General features: G+C 46.5%; 2 protein-coding genes across 4 annotated transcripts in view; one reads left to right on the top strand and one right to left on the bottom strand.

Moving 5' to 3' along the window:
• Nucleotides 1-1,763, bottom strand: part of ANAPC7 (anaphase promoting complex subunit 7) — a 61,679-nt gene extending 59,916 nt beyond the window's left edge. Inside the window, exon 1 of one of the 2 annotated variants that reach the window (XM_056534439.1) lies at nucleotides 1,641-1,763. Coding sequence is in view for 1 of the 2 variants with exons in the window: in XM_056534431.1 (XP_056390406.1) it covers nucleotides 1,243-1,343 (101 nt within the window). In the remaining variant the exon portion in view is untranslated. Of the gene's footprint in view, nucleotides 1-1,242; nucleotides 1,580-1,640 lie in introns of those variants that run through there. The other variant, XM_056534431.1, reaches the window with a different exon arrangement.
• LOC130284261 (ubiquitin-conjugating enzyme E2 G1-like) lies at nucleotides 962-17,161 on the top strand. 2 transcript variants are annotated; one of them, XM_056534450.1, is made up of 6 exons: nucleotides 962-1,118; nucleotides 6,905-7,007; nucleotides 7,488-7,585; nucleotides 12,580-12,758; nucleotides 14,677-14,767; nucleotides 16,495-17,161. In XM_056534450.1, the coding sequence occupies exons 1-5, from the start codon at nucleotides 1,049-1,051 to the stop codon at nucleotides 14,761-14,763; spliced, it is 537 nt and encodes a 178-aa protein (XP_056390425.1). In that variant the 5' UTR covers nucleotides 962-1,048; the 3' UTR covers nucleotides 14,764-14,767; nucleotides 16,495-17,161. The 2 variants fall into 2 exon arrangements, with proteins under 2 accessions (XP_056390425.1, XP_056390432.1); XM_056534457.1 differs by lacking the exon at nucleotides 962-1,118 and adding an exon at nucleotides 1,659-1,852.
• Nucleotides 17,162-17,811: the final 650 nt, after the last annotated feature.

Genomic DNA, 17,811 nt, shown 5'->3' with positions numbered 1-17,811 from the left:
TAATAATGGGAGTGAATATCAGGTGATAGGTGGGATTATACAGTCAGGGGGTGTGAATGTTGTACATTGAGGAGCGTGTATGCCCAATACACACCCCCTGACTGTATAATCCCGCCCATCACCTGATATTCACTCCCATTATTAAAATTAGGTTCACACCCATCTGACTGATTCCCTGAAGTGTCAGACAAAACTATAAACCCACATATCTCAGGAACAGAAGGGTGCATCAAGAACCTGTAAAAAGGTGTGTGATCAGGGCACCCTAAGCTATTTAACAACAACACAGTCTCCTTTTTGGGGTCCTCTTTAAACGTGCTGCCTTGTGAAAAGAACAGCCTGCGTATGGTGTGAAAAAGTATAATAAAGCAACTTAATAATATAATATTATTAGCCATACTGCACAGATCTCTCCATATGAGCTAAGCTGTCAGGCTTGTAGCCATGAGGTCTTGTCACACTCTCTAAATGCAATGTGCTTCTCATCTCTTCTCCCATTTCTGTCTGCTCGGGACAAGACCAGTGATGTGAAGGGGGTGGTCACATTGCTGTTTATCAGATTTATCACTCATAAGATAAGGCAGTAGGAGGTTCACAGTTTGAAGACCTAAGCTTTAGTACAGTGTTTTTTAACCACTGTGTCTCCAGCTGTTGCAAAACTGCAATTCCCAGCATGTTCTCAGGCTTTGGCTGTCTGGGTCTGCTGGGAGTTGTAGTTTTGCAACTGCTGGAGACACAATGGGGGATTTATCAAAACCTGTCCAGTGGAAAAGTTGCTGAGCTGCCCATAGCAACCAATCAGATTATTTCTTTCATTTTTAAATGGCCTCTGAAAAATGAAAGAAGTGATCTGATTGGTTGCTATAGGCAACTCAGCAAATTTTCCTGAAAAACTGCATTGGGCCTTATGTGTAAACGCTAGTAGCCAATCAGATCACTACTTTGAAAATGAAAGCTGCTCTCTGATTGGTTGCTTTAGGAAACGCCTTCACTACGCCATCATGACAACCATCTGCTGTCATACAGTTCTATAACTAGGTGGTTTTTGATGTATTTTGTTCCTCTTATTCTAGACAACCCGTTTCCAAGTGTCGGGGGATCATATTTTGGGATACCAGGTATGTGATTTACATCATGTGCGCCCCCTGCACTAGGCCTGTCAGTGCCCACCCCACCGTATATGGGCCACACATAGCGCCCCACTAGACATAACGGACTGCAGCAGTACTGCCGGGGACTCACGGGTTGTTGTTGCTCATGGTGAGCAGGAGGCTGCTGAGGAGGCGCACATTGGAGTGCAGCCCGGCCGCCGCCATGTCCCGTACATGATCGATCACACTCATGTCAGTCAGAAGATCCCGCAGCCTCCAATACACACTGTACAGTACAAGAGCTCCGCCCAGCACCGCTGCTCGCGTTAAATGATGGCGCTAGATGACGACCTAACGTAAAAAATACCATAGGTGTCCGCGTCGCGCCTGCGCACTTAACACGTAGCAGTAGCCATGGCTACACTGCACGGTACTCCTCCCCGTTCTTGTTTCACTCTTCAGTGTACACTATAAAAAGTGAATAGACGTGGTCGCTATCTTTGGTAGTGGTATTAGACATCAACCGCACAGGCACCCTAGGCCACCTACTCTCTTCAAAACGGCGACCTGGGCCTCAGTCGTGCGTTCCACAGAGGGGCGGGGCATGTGCGTTCCGGAGAGAGGACTGAAATCTATAAGGGCGGAAGTGGTGCAAGGCGAGGGGTGATCAGGGAAGATTGTGGTGACAGGTAGTCGGGAGCGCCTAGGGGGTCACAACATGTCCGAACAGTCAGTCCTCCTGCTCAGGAAGCAGCTCGCAGGTATGGCTCATGGCTTGCCTTTGTTTCATTTGTGTTCATAAATGTTGGGGTGGGATGGCAGCTCCGGGGGGGTTTAGTTTCCGACCCGGTAACCACGAGGTGTCCAGCTACTGTCTGCTCGCGGCCCGCCGGGCGGAGGTCCTGGGGTCCGTCTGTCATGGGGGCCCGGGCGGCCAGGCCTCGGCTTTCTTCTCAGAGCGTCACAATGGAGGCGGTGGAGGGTGTGCTGGGCTATGTAGTGTAGAGTGCTGCTGGAGGGGGCTTATATTGTGGGGTATGGGACACTAACCCTAAATATATGAGGGTGTGCTGGGCTATGTAGTGGAGGGGGCTTATATTGTGGGGTATGGGACACTAACCCTAAATATATGAGGGTGTGCTGGACTATGTAGTGTAGAGTGCTGCTGGTGGAGGGGGCTTATATTGTGGGGTATGGGACACTAACCCTAAATATATGAGGGTGTGCTGGACTATGTAGTGTAGAGTGCTGCTGGTGGAGGGGGCTTATATTGTGGGGTATGGGACACTAACCCTAAATATATGAGGGTGTGCTGGGCTATGTAGTGTAGAGTGCTGCTGGTGGAGGGGGCTTATATTGTGGGGTATGGGACACTAACCCTAAATATATGAGGGTGTGCTGGGCTATGTAGTGTAGAGTGCTGCTGGTGGAGGGGGCTTATAATGTGGGTTATGGGACACTAACCCTAAATATATGAGGGTGTGCTGGGCTATGTAGTGTAGAGTGCTGCTGGTGGACGGGGGATTATACTGTGGGGTATGGGACACTAAGCCTAAATATATGAGGGTGTGCTGGGCTATGTAGTGTAGAGTGCTGCTGGTGGAGGGGGCTTATACTGTGGGTTATGGGACACTAAGCCTAAATATATATGAGGGTGTGCTGGGCTATGTAGTGTAGAGTGCTGCTGGTGGAGGGGGCTTATACTGTGGGTTATGGGACACTAAGCCTAAATATATATGAGGGTGTGCTGGGCTATGTAGTGTAGAGTGCTGCTGGTGGAGGGGGCTTATACTGTGGGTTATGGGACACTAAGCCTAAATATATATGAGGGTGTGCTGGGCTATGTAGTGTAGAGTGCTGCTGGTGGAGGGGGCTTATAATGTGGGTTATGGGACACTAAGCCTAAATATATATATATGAGGGTGTGCTGGGCTATGTAGTGTAGAGTGCTGCTGGTGGACGGGGGCTTATACTGTGGGTTGAGGGACACTAAGCCTAAATATATGAGGGTGTGCTGGGCTATGTAGTGTAGTGCTGCTGGTGGATGGGGGCTTATACTGTGGGTTGAGGGACACTAACCCTAAACCACTCTCCATATAAAGGCCTCATTTAAAGGGGTACTCCGGTTGAAAACAATTTTTTTATATATATCAACTGGTGCCATAGTTAAACAGATTTGTAAATAACTTCTATTTAAAAATCTTACCAGTACTTATCAGCTGCTTCACAGGAAGTTGTATTTCTTTCTGGAGTTCTTTTCTGTCTGACCTCAGTGCTCTCTGCTGTCCATGTCTGGAACTGTCCAGAGTACAAGCAAATTTCCATAGCAAACCTCTCCTACTCTGGACAGTTCCTGATATGGACAGAGGTGTCAGCAGAGTGCACTGTGGTCAGACAGAAAAGAACTCCAGAAAGAAATAAAAGTTCCTGTGGAGCATGCATCCGCTAAGTACTGGAAGGATTAAGATTTTTATATAGAAGTAATTTACAAATATGTTTAACTTTCTGGCACCAGTTGATTTGAGAATGTTTCCCCCAGACTACCCCTTTAATAGGAAAGAGCTTACAGGAGGGTGTGCTAAGCTATGCCGAGCACAGCTGGAAAAGGCCTGTACTGTGGTATGTGGGAAACTAACCCTAAACTGTTCTTTCTATAGGCCTCATAAGAAAATATTATTTCCTTTTTTATAGAAATCATGGCTTTGTCCAAGCTGAAGCACAGGCATAGACAAAGTCCAGTAAGTGAGGGTGGGCTAGCACTCATCTGTGCTTTGTCTGATAGGACAGGAGAGAGCACAGGGGAGTGCTATCAGACAGGAGAGAGCGCAGGGGAGTGCTATCAGACAGGAGGGGGAACGGGGAGTGCTATCGGGCAGGAGGGGGAACGGGGGAGTGCTATCGGGCAGGAGGGGGAACGGGGGAGTGCTATCGGGCAGGAGGGGGAACGGGGGAGTGCTATCGGGCAGGAGGGGGAACGGGGGAGTGCTATCGGGCAGGAGGGGGAACGGGGGGAGTGCTATCGGGCAGGAGGGGGAACGGGGGGAGTGCTATCGGGCAGGAGGGGGAACGGGGGGAGTGCTATCGGGCAGGAGGGGGAACGGGGGGAGTGCTATGGGGCAGGAGGGGGAACGGGGGGAGTGCTATGGGGCAGGAGGGGGAACGGGGGGAGTGCTATGGGGCAGGAGGGGGAACGGGGGGAGTGCTATGGGGCAGGAGGGGGAACGGGGGGAGTGCTGTCGGGCAGGAGGGGGAACGGGGGGGAGTGCTGTCGGGCAGGAGGGGGAACGGGGGGGAGTGCTGTCGGGCAGGAGGGGGAACGGGGGGGAGTGCTGTCGGGCAGGAGGGGGAACGGGGGGGAGTGCTGTCGGGCAGGAGGGGGAACGGGGGGGAGTGCTGTCGGGCAGGAGGGGGAACGGGGGGGAGTGCTGTCGGGCAGGAGGGGGAACGGGGGGGGAGTGCTGTCGGGCAGGAGGGGGAACGGGGGGGAGTGCTGTCGGGCAGGAGGGGGAACGGGGGGGAGTGCTGTCGGGCAGGAGGGGGAACGGGGGGGAGTGCTGTCGGGCAGGAGGGGGAACGGGGGGGGAGTGCTGTCGGGCAGGAGGGGGAACGGGGGGGAGTGCTGTCGGGCAGGAGGGGGAACGGGGGGGAGTGCTGTCGGGCAGGAGGGGGAACGGGGGGGAGTGCTGTCGGGCAGGAGGGGGAACGGGGGGGAGTGCTGTCGGGCAGGAGGGGGAACGGGGGGGAGTGCTGTCGGGCAGGAGGGGGAACGGGGGGGAGTGCTGTCGGGCAGGAGGGGGAACGGGGGGGAGTGCTGTCGGGCAGGAGGGGGAACGGGGGGGAGTGCTGTCGGGCAGGAGGGGGAACGGGGGGGAGTGCTGTCGGGCAGGAGGGGGAACGGGGGGGGAGTGCTGTCGGGCAGGAGGGGGAACGGGGGGAGTGCTGTCGGGCAGGAGGGGGCACGGGGGGGGAGTGCTGTCGGGCAGGAGGGGGAACGGGGGGGAGTGCTGTCGGGCAGGAGGGGGCACGGGGGGGGAGTGCTGTCGGGCAGGAGGGGGCACGGGGGGGGGTGCTGTCGGGCAGGAGGGGGCACGGGGGGGGTGCTGTCGGGCACGGGGGGAGTGCTGTCGGGCACGGGGGGGAGTGCTGTCGGGCAGGAGGGGGCACGGGGGGAGTGCTGTCGGGCAGGAGGGGGCACGGGGGGAGTGCTGTCAAAAGTATTTGAACCTGACAGTGCCCATTTAAATCAAGACAGCCAGTTCACCCACGTTATACCCAATACACAGGGTTGTTGTGTGGGTGAACAGTAGAATGAAGTATCACTTTCCTGGATCTGCTGTTCGGTTCCAGAAAGAGACCAGTTATTAACTGGAATTACTAATGTTAATCACCAGCTTTGCACATTGGAGGCAGGACCCTGCATACTCCGCATCCCTGCCTCCTTGCCTGGTCCCACCTCCATTGTGCAAAGCGGCAATTAAAGAAAAACAGGCATCCTGTTCACCCACACTAAACTTAATACACTGGGATATAGTGTGGGGGAAAAGGAGACTGATGAGGAGTCAGACTCCTTTCACGTACCTGCACTCTGGAAATCTGTCCCTCCTGAAGATCGGCCTTCATCCTCCGTAAATTGCACACTGGGGCTGGGGCGCTTGCGTCGGCACAGCGCTTACATGACCCGTGACAGTGAATATTCATACTGAGCTGGCAGGACCACCTCTAGTGCACAATTTACTGGACATGGAAGACTAACTTTGGAGGGACAGATCCTGTCAGGCTGTCAGTTTCACTTTAATTTTGTTGTGTCTGCTCAGGGTTTGTCTTGTAGCTTAGTCAGGGGTCAGATTACAAGCGATACAAGTCTATAGAGGGTGGGGGGATGGGTAGTTCCTATGACCATGCACAGAGACAAGTCTGTCTGTCTCCCTCAGTGTTTTATATACAGTTTAGACTGCTCATGCTATGGTAGCTGCTTTTTAGGCTGTGCAGAGACATAGCAGTGCAGGATCTCTCCCTCTGTTTATGCGGTGTATGAGACACCATAAACCAGTGGTCTCCAAATAGACTCCACCCACCACATCAGGGAGAACTGGAAATTATGGTTGGAGTCTGCTGAAAAATCTCATACAAGTTATAGAAGTGCTAGAAATAGTGCTGCTTCTTTTATAAGCACAGAACAGCTTATTTTGTTTATTGGTAAGGCTGGGTTCACATCACGTTTTTCCCAATACAGGACCGCATACAGCTGGGGGAGCTAAAACCGGGCGCTCCTGTTTCCCTGCCGTATGCTGCTTGTATGTAATGTATTTCAATGAGCCGACCAGAGTGAACCGGTTGGCTCATTTTTGCCCATGTGCAGTTTTCTACCGGACATAAAACCGTAGTCAACCATGGTTTTAGGTCCAGTAGAAAACCACATACGGGCAAAAATGAGCCAACCGGTTCACTCTGGTCGGCTCATTGAAATCCATTACATACCCAGCCTAATCCACCATGCTTATGTTTTTGTACAGGTGCCTGTAATACTGTCCACCATTGCTGTGCCAGAATTGGCAGCGAAACAAGGGCATTTCTTCTATCCTCAGCACTCTATGGCCTAATGTACACAGTATTGCAGTGCCTTTTGGGGCATATTTGCTTTGAAATGTTTACATTTTTTAGGTTGGTTTTGGTGTTTCTTTAGGATTAAAAAATGCCAGATATAAGTGTGTGAGGTAAAAATTTAGAAAACAAACTCCACTTTAAAGCGTCAGGAAGAACAGTGAGTAAACCTAAACAGTGTAAATACTTTACTTTCATGAATTGCATTTCAGAACTGAACAAGAATCCTGTTGAGGGATTTTCTGCTGGGCTGATAGATGACGATGATATCTACAAATGGGAGGTGCTACTTATTGGCCCACAGGACACTTTATTGTAAGTATTTGCTCTATACTTGTAAATTCTAGAATGCTGGTAATGGTGTAGCTGTATTCCTGTGACCAAGACTTTTAGTTTAGAAGTATTACAGATAGAATTGGGACCTTGGAGGGGAAAACATTTGTTTTTTATTTAAAGGGGTTTGCTACGTACATTAATGTGCACTTAGACTGGTGCTTCATATTCTGGATTCTGGTGTTAAACATGCCCTCTAAGTTAACCCCTGATGTATGATTGCACTGGATTTATCAAGGGTTGCACACTTCTTGATCCAGGGACTTATTAGTGAATTCTATACCATCTCAGAGATGGCAAAGACTTCTGCTAAAACTTGTGCCTGTTTCAAGGTGTATTTTTTAGTAAGTCCTTCTATACCAGAAACATATTAAATTACACCCCCCTCCCTTAGTTTGGTATGTTGTTGGTTTGCCATTTGACCAAATGTATTTCTTTTAAACTGCATGTTTTTTCTTCAAGTGAGGGCGGCTTTTTTAAGGTGCATCTTACATTTCCAGTTGACTATCCACTGAGACCTCCTAAAATGAAATTTATAACTGAAATCTGGCATCCTAACGGTGAGTGACTTGTTTTCTGTTCCAAACAATTGCGTGTTGTACATTAGACTTTTCCAACAGTTGGGTGTGGTACTTACAAGCTCTAAATAGGCTTGGTACACCTTAAAGGGGTTATTCAGGATCAAAAAAATAGCTGCTTTTCTCTGAAAACAGTGCCACTCTTTCTCAGTTGGTGTCCAGGATTGCAGCTCAGTCCCATTGAAGTGAATAATGAGTTGTCATACCATACACCTCCTGAGGAAAGGTGTCTTGCTGTTTTGCTGATCCTGGATTAACCCTGTAAGGGTATATTCACACGTACAGTTTCCTGCACATTTATTGTGCAGGATTTGAAGCTGAAACTTCTATGCTGCAGAGTTTAATGTAAATAAAATGACTGAACACAGCTTTAAATCTGCAGCTTAACACGTTAACGACCATAAACGTGTATACACATCCCAGGCAGGATGCAAGTTCCAGGACAAGTATACACTTCCGTTGTTCTCGTGGGTGCTGCCCAGTGCGCACACAAGATCGCGGCAGGGACTCTGTTGTAACACACAGCTGGGACCCTGCTGCACTGCCTGGACCGAAGTATACTTCGGTCCCAGCAGTTTAACCTTACAGCTGCGGTCGGAAGCAACTGCGAGCTGTAAGTTTTGAGGGAGGGGGGGGGGGCTCTCTTAGAGGTATCCGTCAGCATCCATCAGAAAAAGGGGTGCTGACATACTGTAGCAGCTCCCTTCATTACTGAATGAGATTGCTACAGTATACATTAGCATCCCTTTTTTGACAAGACTCCTATACTGCAGAAATGCAGTATGAATGGGGACTGTCGCCCAACCCCACCCTCCACCCCCTAAACAAAATAAACCAGTTTAAAAAATAAAAATAAATAAATAAAAAAAGCCCAGTGGCCATGAGTGGGTGCTTGTTCCCACAACATGACGGATATATCCATTAGGAATATTTTAACTGTCACAGACAGACAAATGGTGCTCCTCTCCTTTTGGGTCCCACCATGTGACCATGCAACCAAATATGGCCTAAACAGGGGTATTGCCGAACACTGGACAAACAGCGTAATAAAATATGGGGTGCATTTTCTACTTTTCAGATGCAATGGACAAAAAATACATCCCACAAATGATGCATTTTTGGGGGGGAAAAGAAAATAATAAAACAATTTCCACTGACTGAGTCCTTTTTGTGTGGCTGGAATGGATACAAAGTACTCACTTTTGGTCTAGTTGAATACTTTAGGGTGTGTAGTTTCCAAAATGGGGTCACTTGTGGGGGGTTCTGTATGGTTCTGGCAGCTAAAACCCTTTGCAGACGTGAAGTTCGGCCTAAAATGGTGCCCTGAAAGCCAAATGGCGCTCCTCTCCTGGGTCCTACCACGCGGCAAGGGAACCAAATATGGCCTAAGTGGCGGTATTTCCAAACACGGGACAAGCAGCTCAATAAAATATAGGGTGCATTTCTTTCAATATCAGAAGTGATGTACAAAAAAATAAGTCCCACAATTGATGCATTTGTGAAAAGCAAATTTCGAATTTTTAACACTGACTCTGTAGTACCGTATTTTTCGCCCTATAGGACGCACCGTTGTATAAGACGCACCCAATTTATAGGTGCCAAATCTAAAAAAAAAAAAAATATTCTGAACCCACCAGTGGTCGTCAACCTACGGACCTCCAGATGTTCCAAAACTACAACTCCCAGCATGCCCGGACAGCCGTTGGCTGTCCGGGCATGCTGGAAGTTGTAGTTTTGCAACATCTGGAGCTCCGCAGGTTGAAGACCACTGGTATAAGAGGTAGTACTTGCATGTCCCTGCCGCTCCGGACCAGTCACCGGTTCCCTGGATGTCGCTCTGTCACCGTGGTGTCCCTGACGCTCCGGACTTCTTCTTCTCTGGGATCCACGCTCTCCGTAGCCGTCACGCCGCTACGCGTGCCGCTCCTATTGGGTGATGACGTTGAAGGAGAGTGCAGGGGATCCCGGCACGGAGAAGACACCGATGAGGCAAGTAAGGTCCCTCCCTGTGTCCTGTAAGCTGTTCGGGACGCCGCGATTTCACCGCGGTGGTCCTGAACAGCCCGACTGAGCAGCCAGGTTAGTGTTGTTTTCGCTTCAGACGCGGCGGTCGGCTTTGATCGCCGCGTCTGAAGGGTTAATACAGGGCATCGCCACAATCGGTGATGTCCTGTATTAGCGGCGGGTCCCAGCCATTGATGGCCGCAGGTATTCGCCATATAAGACGCACCAACTTTTCCCCCCCAGTTTTGGGGAACAAAAAGTGCATCTTATACGGCGAAAAATACGGTAATTCCTGCCAAACTATGGTGTTAAGTAGGCATCGACCGATATCGTTTTTTTTAGGGCCGATACCGATAATCGGTGGAGGTTAGGGCCGATAGCCGATAACTTATACCGATATTCCAGTATAAGTTATCGGCTATTTATCCCCCCCCCCCCCCCCCCTATACACCGCTGCAGAGCATTGATTTAAAGCGGGCACTTTAAATCAATGCACTGCAGTGGCTTTTGCGGGGCTATAGGCCGCCGCCACCACCCGCTTCTCTCCCCCTACCTGCCAGGGTGGTCCGGGCCATCCATCCTTCCTTCCTGTAGTTTCCGGCGGAATTCAGGGTGGAGGGTGAACCGGTCCGGGCTGTCCTTCTTCTCCGGGGGTCCTCTTCTCCGCTCCGGCCTAGTACGCTGCATAGACGCCCGTGCGCAGCGACGCACCTGACGTCGCGGCGTCTATGCAGCGTACTAGGCCGGAGCCTGCCCGGAGTGGAGAAGATGACCCCCGGAGAAGGACAGCCCGGACCGGTTCACCCTCCACCCGGAATGCCGCCGGAAACTACAGGAAGGATGGCCCGGACCACCCCCATTACGGGTAAGTTAATGTTTGATTTATTTATTTTTTTATTGACACGGAGGGTGGGGGAGGAGCCCGACCGGTATAGCGGTATGGGCAAAAATCCATACCGGTATACCGCCCAGCACTACGGGGGGGGGCGGTGCAGGGGGCGGGGCATTATCGGCTTATCGGCAAGGTAATTGCCAATACCGATAATGCCCAAAATCGTGATTATCGGCCGATAATATCGGCCATACCGATAATCGGTCGATCCCTAGTGTTAAGACTCTGGACCTCTCAAGGTATTCACTAGGAGGTACAGTTTTTAAAATTGGGTCATTTGGAGGGGAGGGGGGGGGGGTACTATGTTCTACCACCTTCAAATTTCTGCAAACCTTGGCACATAAAAAAAATTTACTTTTCAAACTTTCAAAATTTCAAGTTAACATTTTAAATGATTTAGAAGCTTTACAATGTAATTAAAAACAAAAAAAGCTTTCAAAATAGACATCTGAAATTATAAGTTTCATAAACTATTTGGTCAGAAAGTATAAATATATGCAACCTATTAGTGTTAAAATAGCTAATAGTTTTGTGTCATGATTTTTTGCATTGTAAAAAAAAAAAACTTTTACTATGTACCTGAAGGACAACTTGTGACAAAAAACGTCAGAATTATCGTGATTGGCAAAATGTTACCAGAGTTATTCTCTAAAGTCAGACATCCCCTATTTGAAAAAACAGGCCTGGTCTTTAAGGGGCGTACAGACTGAATTGTCTTGGTCCTTAAGGGGTTAAAGTCCTGTACATCAAATATGTGCAGTATACTGTACGTGTGAATACACCCTAAAGATACTACTTGAATGAAGAAAAATCATGTTCCATCTTATTATTGTGCAGAGACTAGCTAAGGAAAGGTTTATGTACTCTTTTGGTTGTATCTGCTCCTGCCAAGGAAGCTATACAAATGGCTCATATAATGGAGAAACAGCCATGTGGTTATAAGCAAGAAATGTTGGTCTATGATCAGCTTTGGTAACTGTTACATATTGTACAGTGTATAAATGTACTGTCTCTTATAGATGGAATATAGAGAAGGATTACTGATGTCCTGTCTTTGCAAGGGGCTATGTAGGCAGAAATTAAACAAGCTAGCAGGATAACAGCAAGGAATGGGTTACATTAGCACTGAAATGCTGCTAGCATGAGGGAAGCCTTGATTTTACCCTTCAGGAAAAGTGAGGATCCTATAGAGAACAGCCACAGCTTGCAGGTACAGTCTTACGCTTTTCTTCATGAAGCAGTAGCTAAGCTCTACCCCTACATTCTGTGCGTAGTCTTGCTGTGACTGTTCCTAGAGACAGAGAATAGCCTTAACAAGCAGTGGATTGCAGATCACAGGGAAGGAAGGCACCTAGTGGCTGAGCCTTAAAGGGGTACTCTGGTGGAAAACTAACTTTCTGGCACCAGTTGATATAAAAAAAATTAAGATTTGTAAATTACTTCTATTAAAAAAATCTTAATCATTCCTGTACTTATCAGCTACTGTATTCTCCACAGGAAGTTGCATTTCTTTCTGTAATTTTCTGACAGTGCTCTCTGATACCTCTGTCCATGTCAGGAACTGTCCAGAGCAGGATAGGTTTCCTATGGGGATTTGCTCATACTTTGGACAGTTCCTGACATGGACAGAGGTGTCAGCAGAGAGCACTGTGCTCAGACATGAAAAGAATTCCAGAAAGAGATAAATATAACTTCCTGTGGAGCATTCAGCAACTAAGTACTGGAAGGGTTAAGATTTTTAAATAGAAGAAATTTACAGGTGTGTAACCAGTTGACTTGAGATATATTTATATTATTTTCCACCAGAGTACCCCTTTTAAGTGCAGTTTTCTTTTAGGTAAAGAGGTGATTAACATAAATAGTATCAATTGGATAATTGCTCTTAGAAGCTGGTCATTTAACTTTACAACAAAAAACATTAATTTTGTCTGCAACTATTACCCTGATGGTCATGTGTCTCATAAGAGTAGCAGCTGACACTTCATGGATACATTGAATAAGACATTTAAGAAATATCCAGCAGTAGTTTAATGATTGTCCCGGCTTCCTGCTTCTTACCTGTCATTCATTTTACCACCAGTTGCAAAGAATGGTGATGTTTGTATATCCATTCTTCATGAGCCCGGAGAAGATAAATTTGGCTATGAGAAACCTGAAGAACGCTGGCTACCCATTCACACTGTGGAGACCATAATGATCAGTGTTATTTCTATGCTTGCCGACCCAAACAGTGATTCTCCAGCCAATGTAGATGCAGCAGTGAGTACCACTCAACACTACATGCATGTACACTTCTGCAATTTATGCTAAGTTTGATTTCAGGAAACTTTTTTTTTTTTTTTTTTTTTTTTTTTTTTTTTTCTTCTTGGTTGAGTTCTGAACAGTTCTTTGCCATGTAGAGGCTTTCTTTGGGGATTTCTTCCCCTTGATCTGGCAGCTTGGTGTTGCTGGCTAACTGTTTCAGCATGTCTAGGGAGGAATACGTGGAACGGTGTTCAATATTGTGGTTTATTCTCTGGTTCATAACCCCCAAATGTCCTGGCTTACCAAGTCTTAATCTGGCAATAGACATATATTGCTTCTGGCTAAAGGAGTACTCCGTTGCTAGACATCTTACCTGGGACCCTCATGCAATCTCTGTGCCTAACCCAGTGTTCTGAAAATAATGTTCAGAACGCTGGCTGTCTGCACAGAGATCGCATGGGGGTCCCTGCAATCAGACATCTTATCCCCTATCCTTTGGGTAGCAACGGAGTAGCCCTTTAAAGTCTCATTGAGCAAAAGGACAGGCTGTTTAGGTGCAAAAGTGGAAAGGAGCAGCAGTTGTTTGTGTATGCAAGTATTTTCCAACCAGGGTGCCTCCAGCTGTTGCAAAACTACAACTTTCAGCATGCCTGGACAGCCTTCGACTGGGCTTGCTGGTAGTTGTAGTTTTGCAACAGCTGCCAGCACCCTGGCTGGGACACAATGGTGTAAGCCTTAAATGCTGTAAAACACTCTAGTGCAGTGGTCTCCAACCTGCAGACCTACAGATGCTGCAAAGCTACAACTCCCAGTATGCTCAGACAGCCATTGGCTGTCTGTGCATGCTGGAGTTGTAGTTTTGCAACATCTGGAGGTCCGCAGGTTGGGGACCACTGCTCTAGTGGATAGAGATGAGCGAAGTTACAGTAATTCAATTCATCACAAACTTCTCGGCTCGGCAGTTGCTGACTTTAACCTGCATAAATTAGTTCAGCTTTCAGGTGTTCCGGTGGGCTGGAAAAGGTGGATACAGTCCTAGGAAAGAGTCTCCAGCCCACCGGAGCCTCTTTCCTAGGACTGTATCCACCTTTTCCAGCCCACCGGAACACCTGAAAGCTGAACTAATTTATGCAGGTTAAAGTCAGCAACTGCCGAGCCGAGAAGTTTGTGATGAATCGAATTACTAACTTCGCTCATCTCTACTAGCGGATTCCTGGTCCTTTCTTGAGCTATAGTTTTAAATGGACTCAGATTTGGTTATATGGAATAACCAGAATACAGCGATCCCTCAACTTACAATGGCCTCAACATACAATAGTTTAAACATACAATGGTCTTTTCTGGACCATTGTAACTTGAAACCAGACTCAACATACAATGCTACAGACAGTCCAGACGTGTGAAACGTGTCAATGTAAAACACCTGTATTACTGAAGTGTAGGCACTGAATTCCTGTCTGGTAGCGCCCCCTCCAGTACAGGGGGTACTACATGTTCTGTACTACTTTTTACCTGTACCAGGGTTAGCTGCTATTTTGGACACTAGGTGAGGGCGGCTCAATGTTACTTTTTTAGGACATTGTGGGTTTTGTACAGGACCCTGAAGAAGCTCCTGTTCTCTACATATACAGTGATTACAGCTCCAGCAGATCTTTCTTTCTTTTATATGTAAGGACTTGCTTTATCTGTATTAGTTATCTACTTATTTTTCTTTAATCCTCACTTTTTCCTATTTTTGGATGACTCTTTGGTGGTTTCAGAACCAATTACCAGGTTTCCATAGAGATATGGTCTCAACATACAATGGTCGTCCTTGAACCAATTAATATTGTAACTTGAGGGATCACTGTAATGGTAACAGATAACATACATTTTCTCCTTTTTTTACCTAGAATGACAACTTCTTATCCTTACATTTTTCCCCCTTTAACAGAAAGAATGGAGGGAAGATCCAAATGGTGAATTTAAAAGAAAAGTTGCTCGCTGTGTTAGGAAAAGTCAAGAAATGGCTTTTGAATGAACTAGTAAGTTGTACAGTTGTTTTTTATGTGTTAGGCTGGGTTCACACTACGTTTTCTCCCATACGGGAGCACATACAGCAGGAGGGAGCTAAAAGCTTGCGCTCCCGTATGTCACCGTATGCGCTCCCGTATGTCATTCATTTCAATGAGCCGGCCGGCGTGAAACGTTTGGTCCGGTCAGCTCATTTTTGCGCCGTATGCGCTTTTACAACCGGACCTAAAACCGTGGTTGACCAGTTTTAGGACCGGTTGTAAAAGCGCATACGGCGCAAAAATGAGCCGACCGGACCGAACGTTTCACTCCGGCCGGCTCATTGAAATGAATGACATACGGGAGCGCATACGGTGACATACGGGAGCGCAAGCTTTTAGCTCCCCCCTGCCGTATGCGCTCCCGTATGGGAGAAAACGTAGTGTGAACCCAGCCTTAGTCTGTTTACAAGAAGCACTATGGGGTTTATTTATCCCAAATCTTGCAAACTTTCAATAATTAGTCCTACAGCGCTGTTTCCTTTTGGCACACATGATCACCAGGATGACACACTGAAAATGTAATGGCTTAACCCTTTTATGACCCATTAAATCTTGATTTGTGGCCTTTTTTTTTTTTTTTTTTTTTTTTTTTTTATATATATATTTTTCTCCTCACCTTCAAAGACCCATACATTTTTAAGGGACTGCACAAATCACAGTAAAAGCAGGTACTTTTTTTTTTTACCACAAATGTGTGAGAAATGCAGTAAATTCAATGTGTGAACACAGCCTAAAGACAGCTTCATAAAGCACAACTGTGGTTATAGGTCAATTCACTTTTGCCTCAGGGCAGGATTTCTCTAAAAACAAACTCTGAATAATAAAACTGCACAGAATGTGAACTGACCTTAACCCACTTATGAGTAAGTGGAACTCCAGCAATCGGATTAGATGACAAGTTGCAGTTACATAAAGCTCCATAACCTCAGCCAAGAGGGTTCATTAGAAGCATAGGCAGCATTAGAAAATTCTGTGTTTTTTGCAAGCAAACAAATCTAAACTCACGCCTGCCACAACAGCTAAAACAGGTAAGCAGAAGGCATACAAAAGACCCTCTACATTATTCTCCAGTAGCTGGTGGTGCTTCTAGAAGTGTTACTGTCAATTAAGAGAACTTGACATCTCAAAACTTTATTGTTGAGACCCCCCCCCCCATGATCACTAGAACAAATGGGAAGAGTTCTCAGCTGAGTGCCTCTCCCAATTTGCTCTGAGGGTGGGGTCTTAGCACCCAGAGTTTTGACTTGTCTCGGACATATGTCAAAAATTTCTTTACATGACAGTGACCCTTTAAAGGTGTATTCCGGTGGAAATTTTTTTTTAATTTTAAATCAACTCGTGCCAGAAAGTTAAAGCTAAAAAAAATCCTAATCCTTCCAGTACTTATTAGCTGCTGTATACTACGGACAGTTCCTGAAATGGACAGAGGTGTCAGCAGAGAGCACTGTGGACAGAAAAGAAATGCAAAGAAAAAAGAATTCTCCGTAGTATACAGCAGCTAAAAAGTACTGGAAGGATTAAGATTTCTTAATAGAAGTAATTTATGAATCTGTTAACTTTTTGGCACAAGTTGATTTAAAATTGTTTTCCCACCAGAGTACCCCTATAAAGCCCTTGCCAATAAACGAAATACTACCTGAAGTTGTCCTTTTGTGATAGAATCGCATGTAACTATAAATGATTTCCTTTCATTACAGTGGACTTGGCCATCTGAAGAGCAATATCATTCGCAGGCAGAAGCAGAATTCAGCCGGGTGTGTGGCGATTCACTGACCTCTGTTTTACCCTCAGTGGGCAGTTTACTTACTGGTTTATTTTATAAATTATATATGATAGACTTCACATTTTTAACTGCAAACCTGCAGATTGATCTTCAATCCCACCAGGAGTTCCTTATTTATTCAAATATATATTTTTGCATATGTCTCTTTATTATTTTCTTCAATAAAGCTGAAGTGGCTTCCTTTACAGCACTAGTCTTTGCATTGTGAAAGGTCTTGGAGTGAAACGGCGACAATGTTTCACATTAAGTTACAGGGAAACCTTGCCTAAACCATTGGCTTTAAATGCCTTTTGCCCATAACAAGTCTTGTAGCCACAGCACATCACCTGCTTGGCTAGCGTCTGGAAGTTGAGTTTGTCACACACATTTTGGCTTTTGCTACAGTTTATGGATTGCTGGATGTTGCAACCCTTTAATAGAACCAGGAAGATTCATGGACCACACTTGGACCTCTTGATAGACTAGATGCTTTAAATCTTTTTTTATATTAATCTTATGCTGTATAATGTCCCTTTGTGTAATTTGTTTTTCTTGTTTTGTGAAACAACTATTTGGTTACAGAATTAAACTATTTTTGAGATGTTTTGATAACTGTTCTTTAATCTTTCATGTAAACTTCAATGTCCAACTGTACGACATGGTAAAGGGGGGTATGTGCTAGAATGCCTACCAGTAATTGGCATTCATTGCACTAGCTTAGGTGCAGCACATAAGTTACCATTCCATTGATTGAATAGAGCCCTAGGCAAAGGTTAACTTTTTTATATTTAGGTAAAAATGTAATAAGCACCGGGGGTTTTAAACACTTCTATTGGCCTGAGCTCAATACTTACTGCATAGTAAAAGCACATGAAACACTAGGAACACCATGCTGGGTTTTTATGAAAGTAATACAGGTGCATTTCTGTGTCCTTATGAGCACAAGTCCTCGCACTACAGCAGATTTAATGATGTGAATTGACTGAATCCTAGATCAGGATCACTAATGCTGTCAGACCACAGTTGGACTTGCACTTGTGGCCGTAATATGGCACCCATATATTGTTGTGAATCCTGTTTTAGAGGAATTCCTGTCATAGACCTTAAAGGGGTATTCCAGGCAAAAACATTTTATTCCCTATCAAAAGGATAGGGATAAGATGTCTGATCGCGTGCACCCTCCATTCATTTCTATGGGAGGGGGGGGGGGCATAACGGCAGCAACGCCCCCTCCCATAGACATGAATGGAGG

The sequence above is a fragment of the Hyla sarda genome, chromosome 1 (genome assembly GCF_029499605.1).
Source record: "Hyla sarda isolate aHylSar1 chromosome 1, aHylSar1.hap1, whole genome shotgun sequence".
Taxonomy (NCBI): Eukaryota; Metazoa; Chordata; class Amphibia; order Anura; family Hylidae; genus Hyla; species Hyla sarda.
Note: the sequence above shows the minus strand (reverse complement) of the source record. Positions and strands in the feature narration are given on the sequence as shown.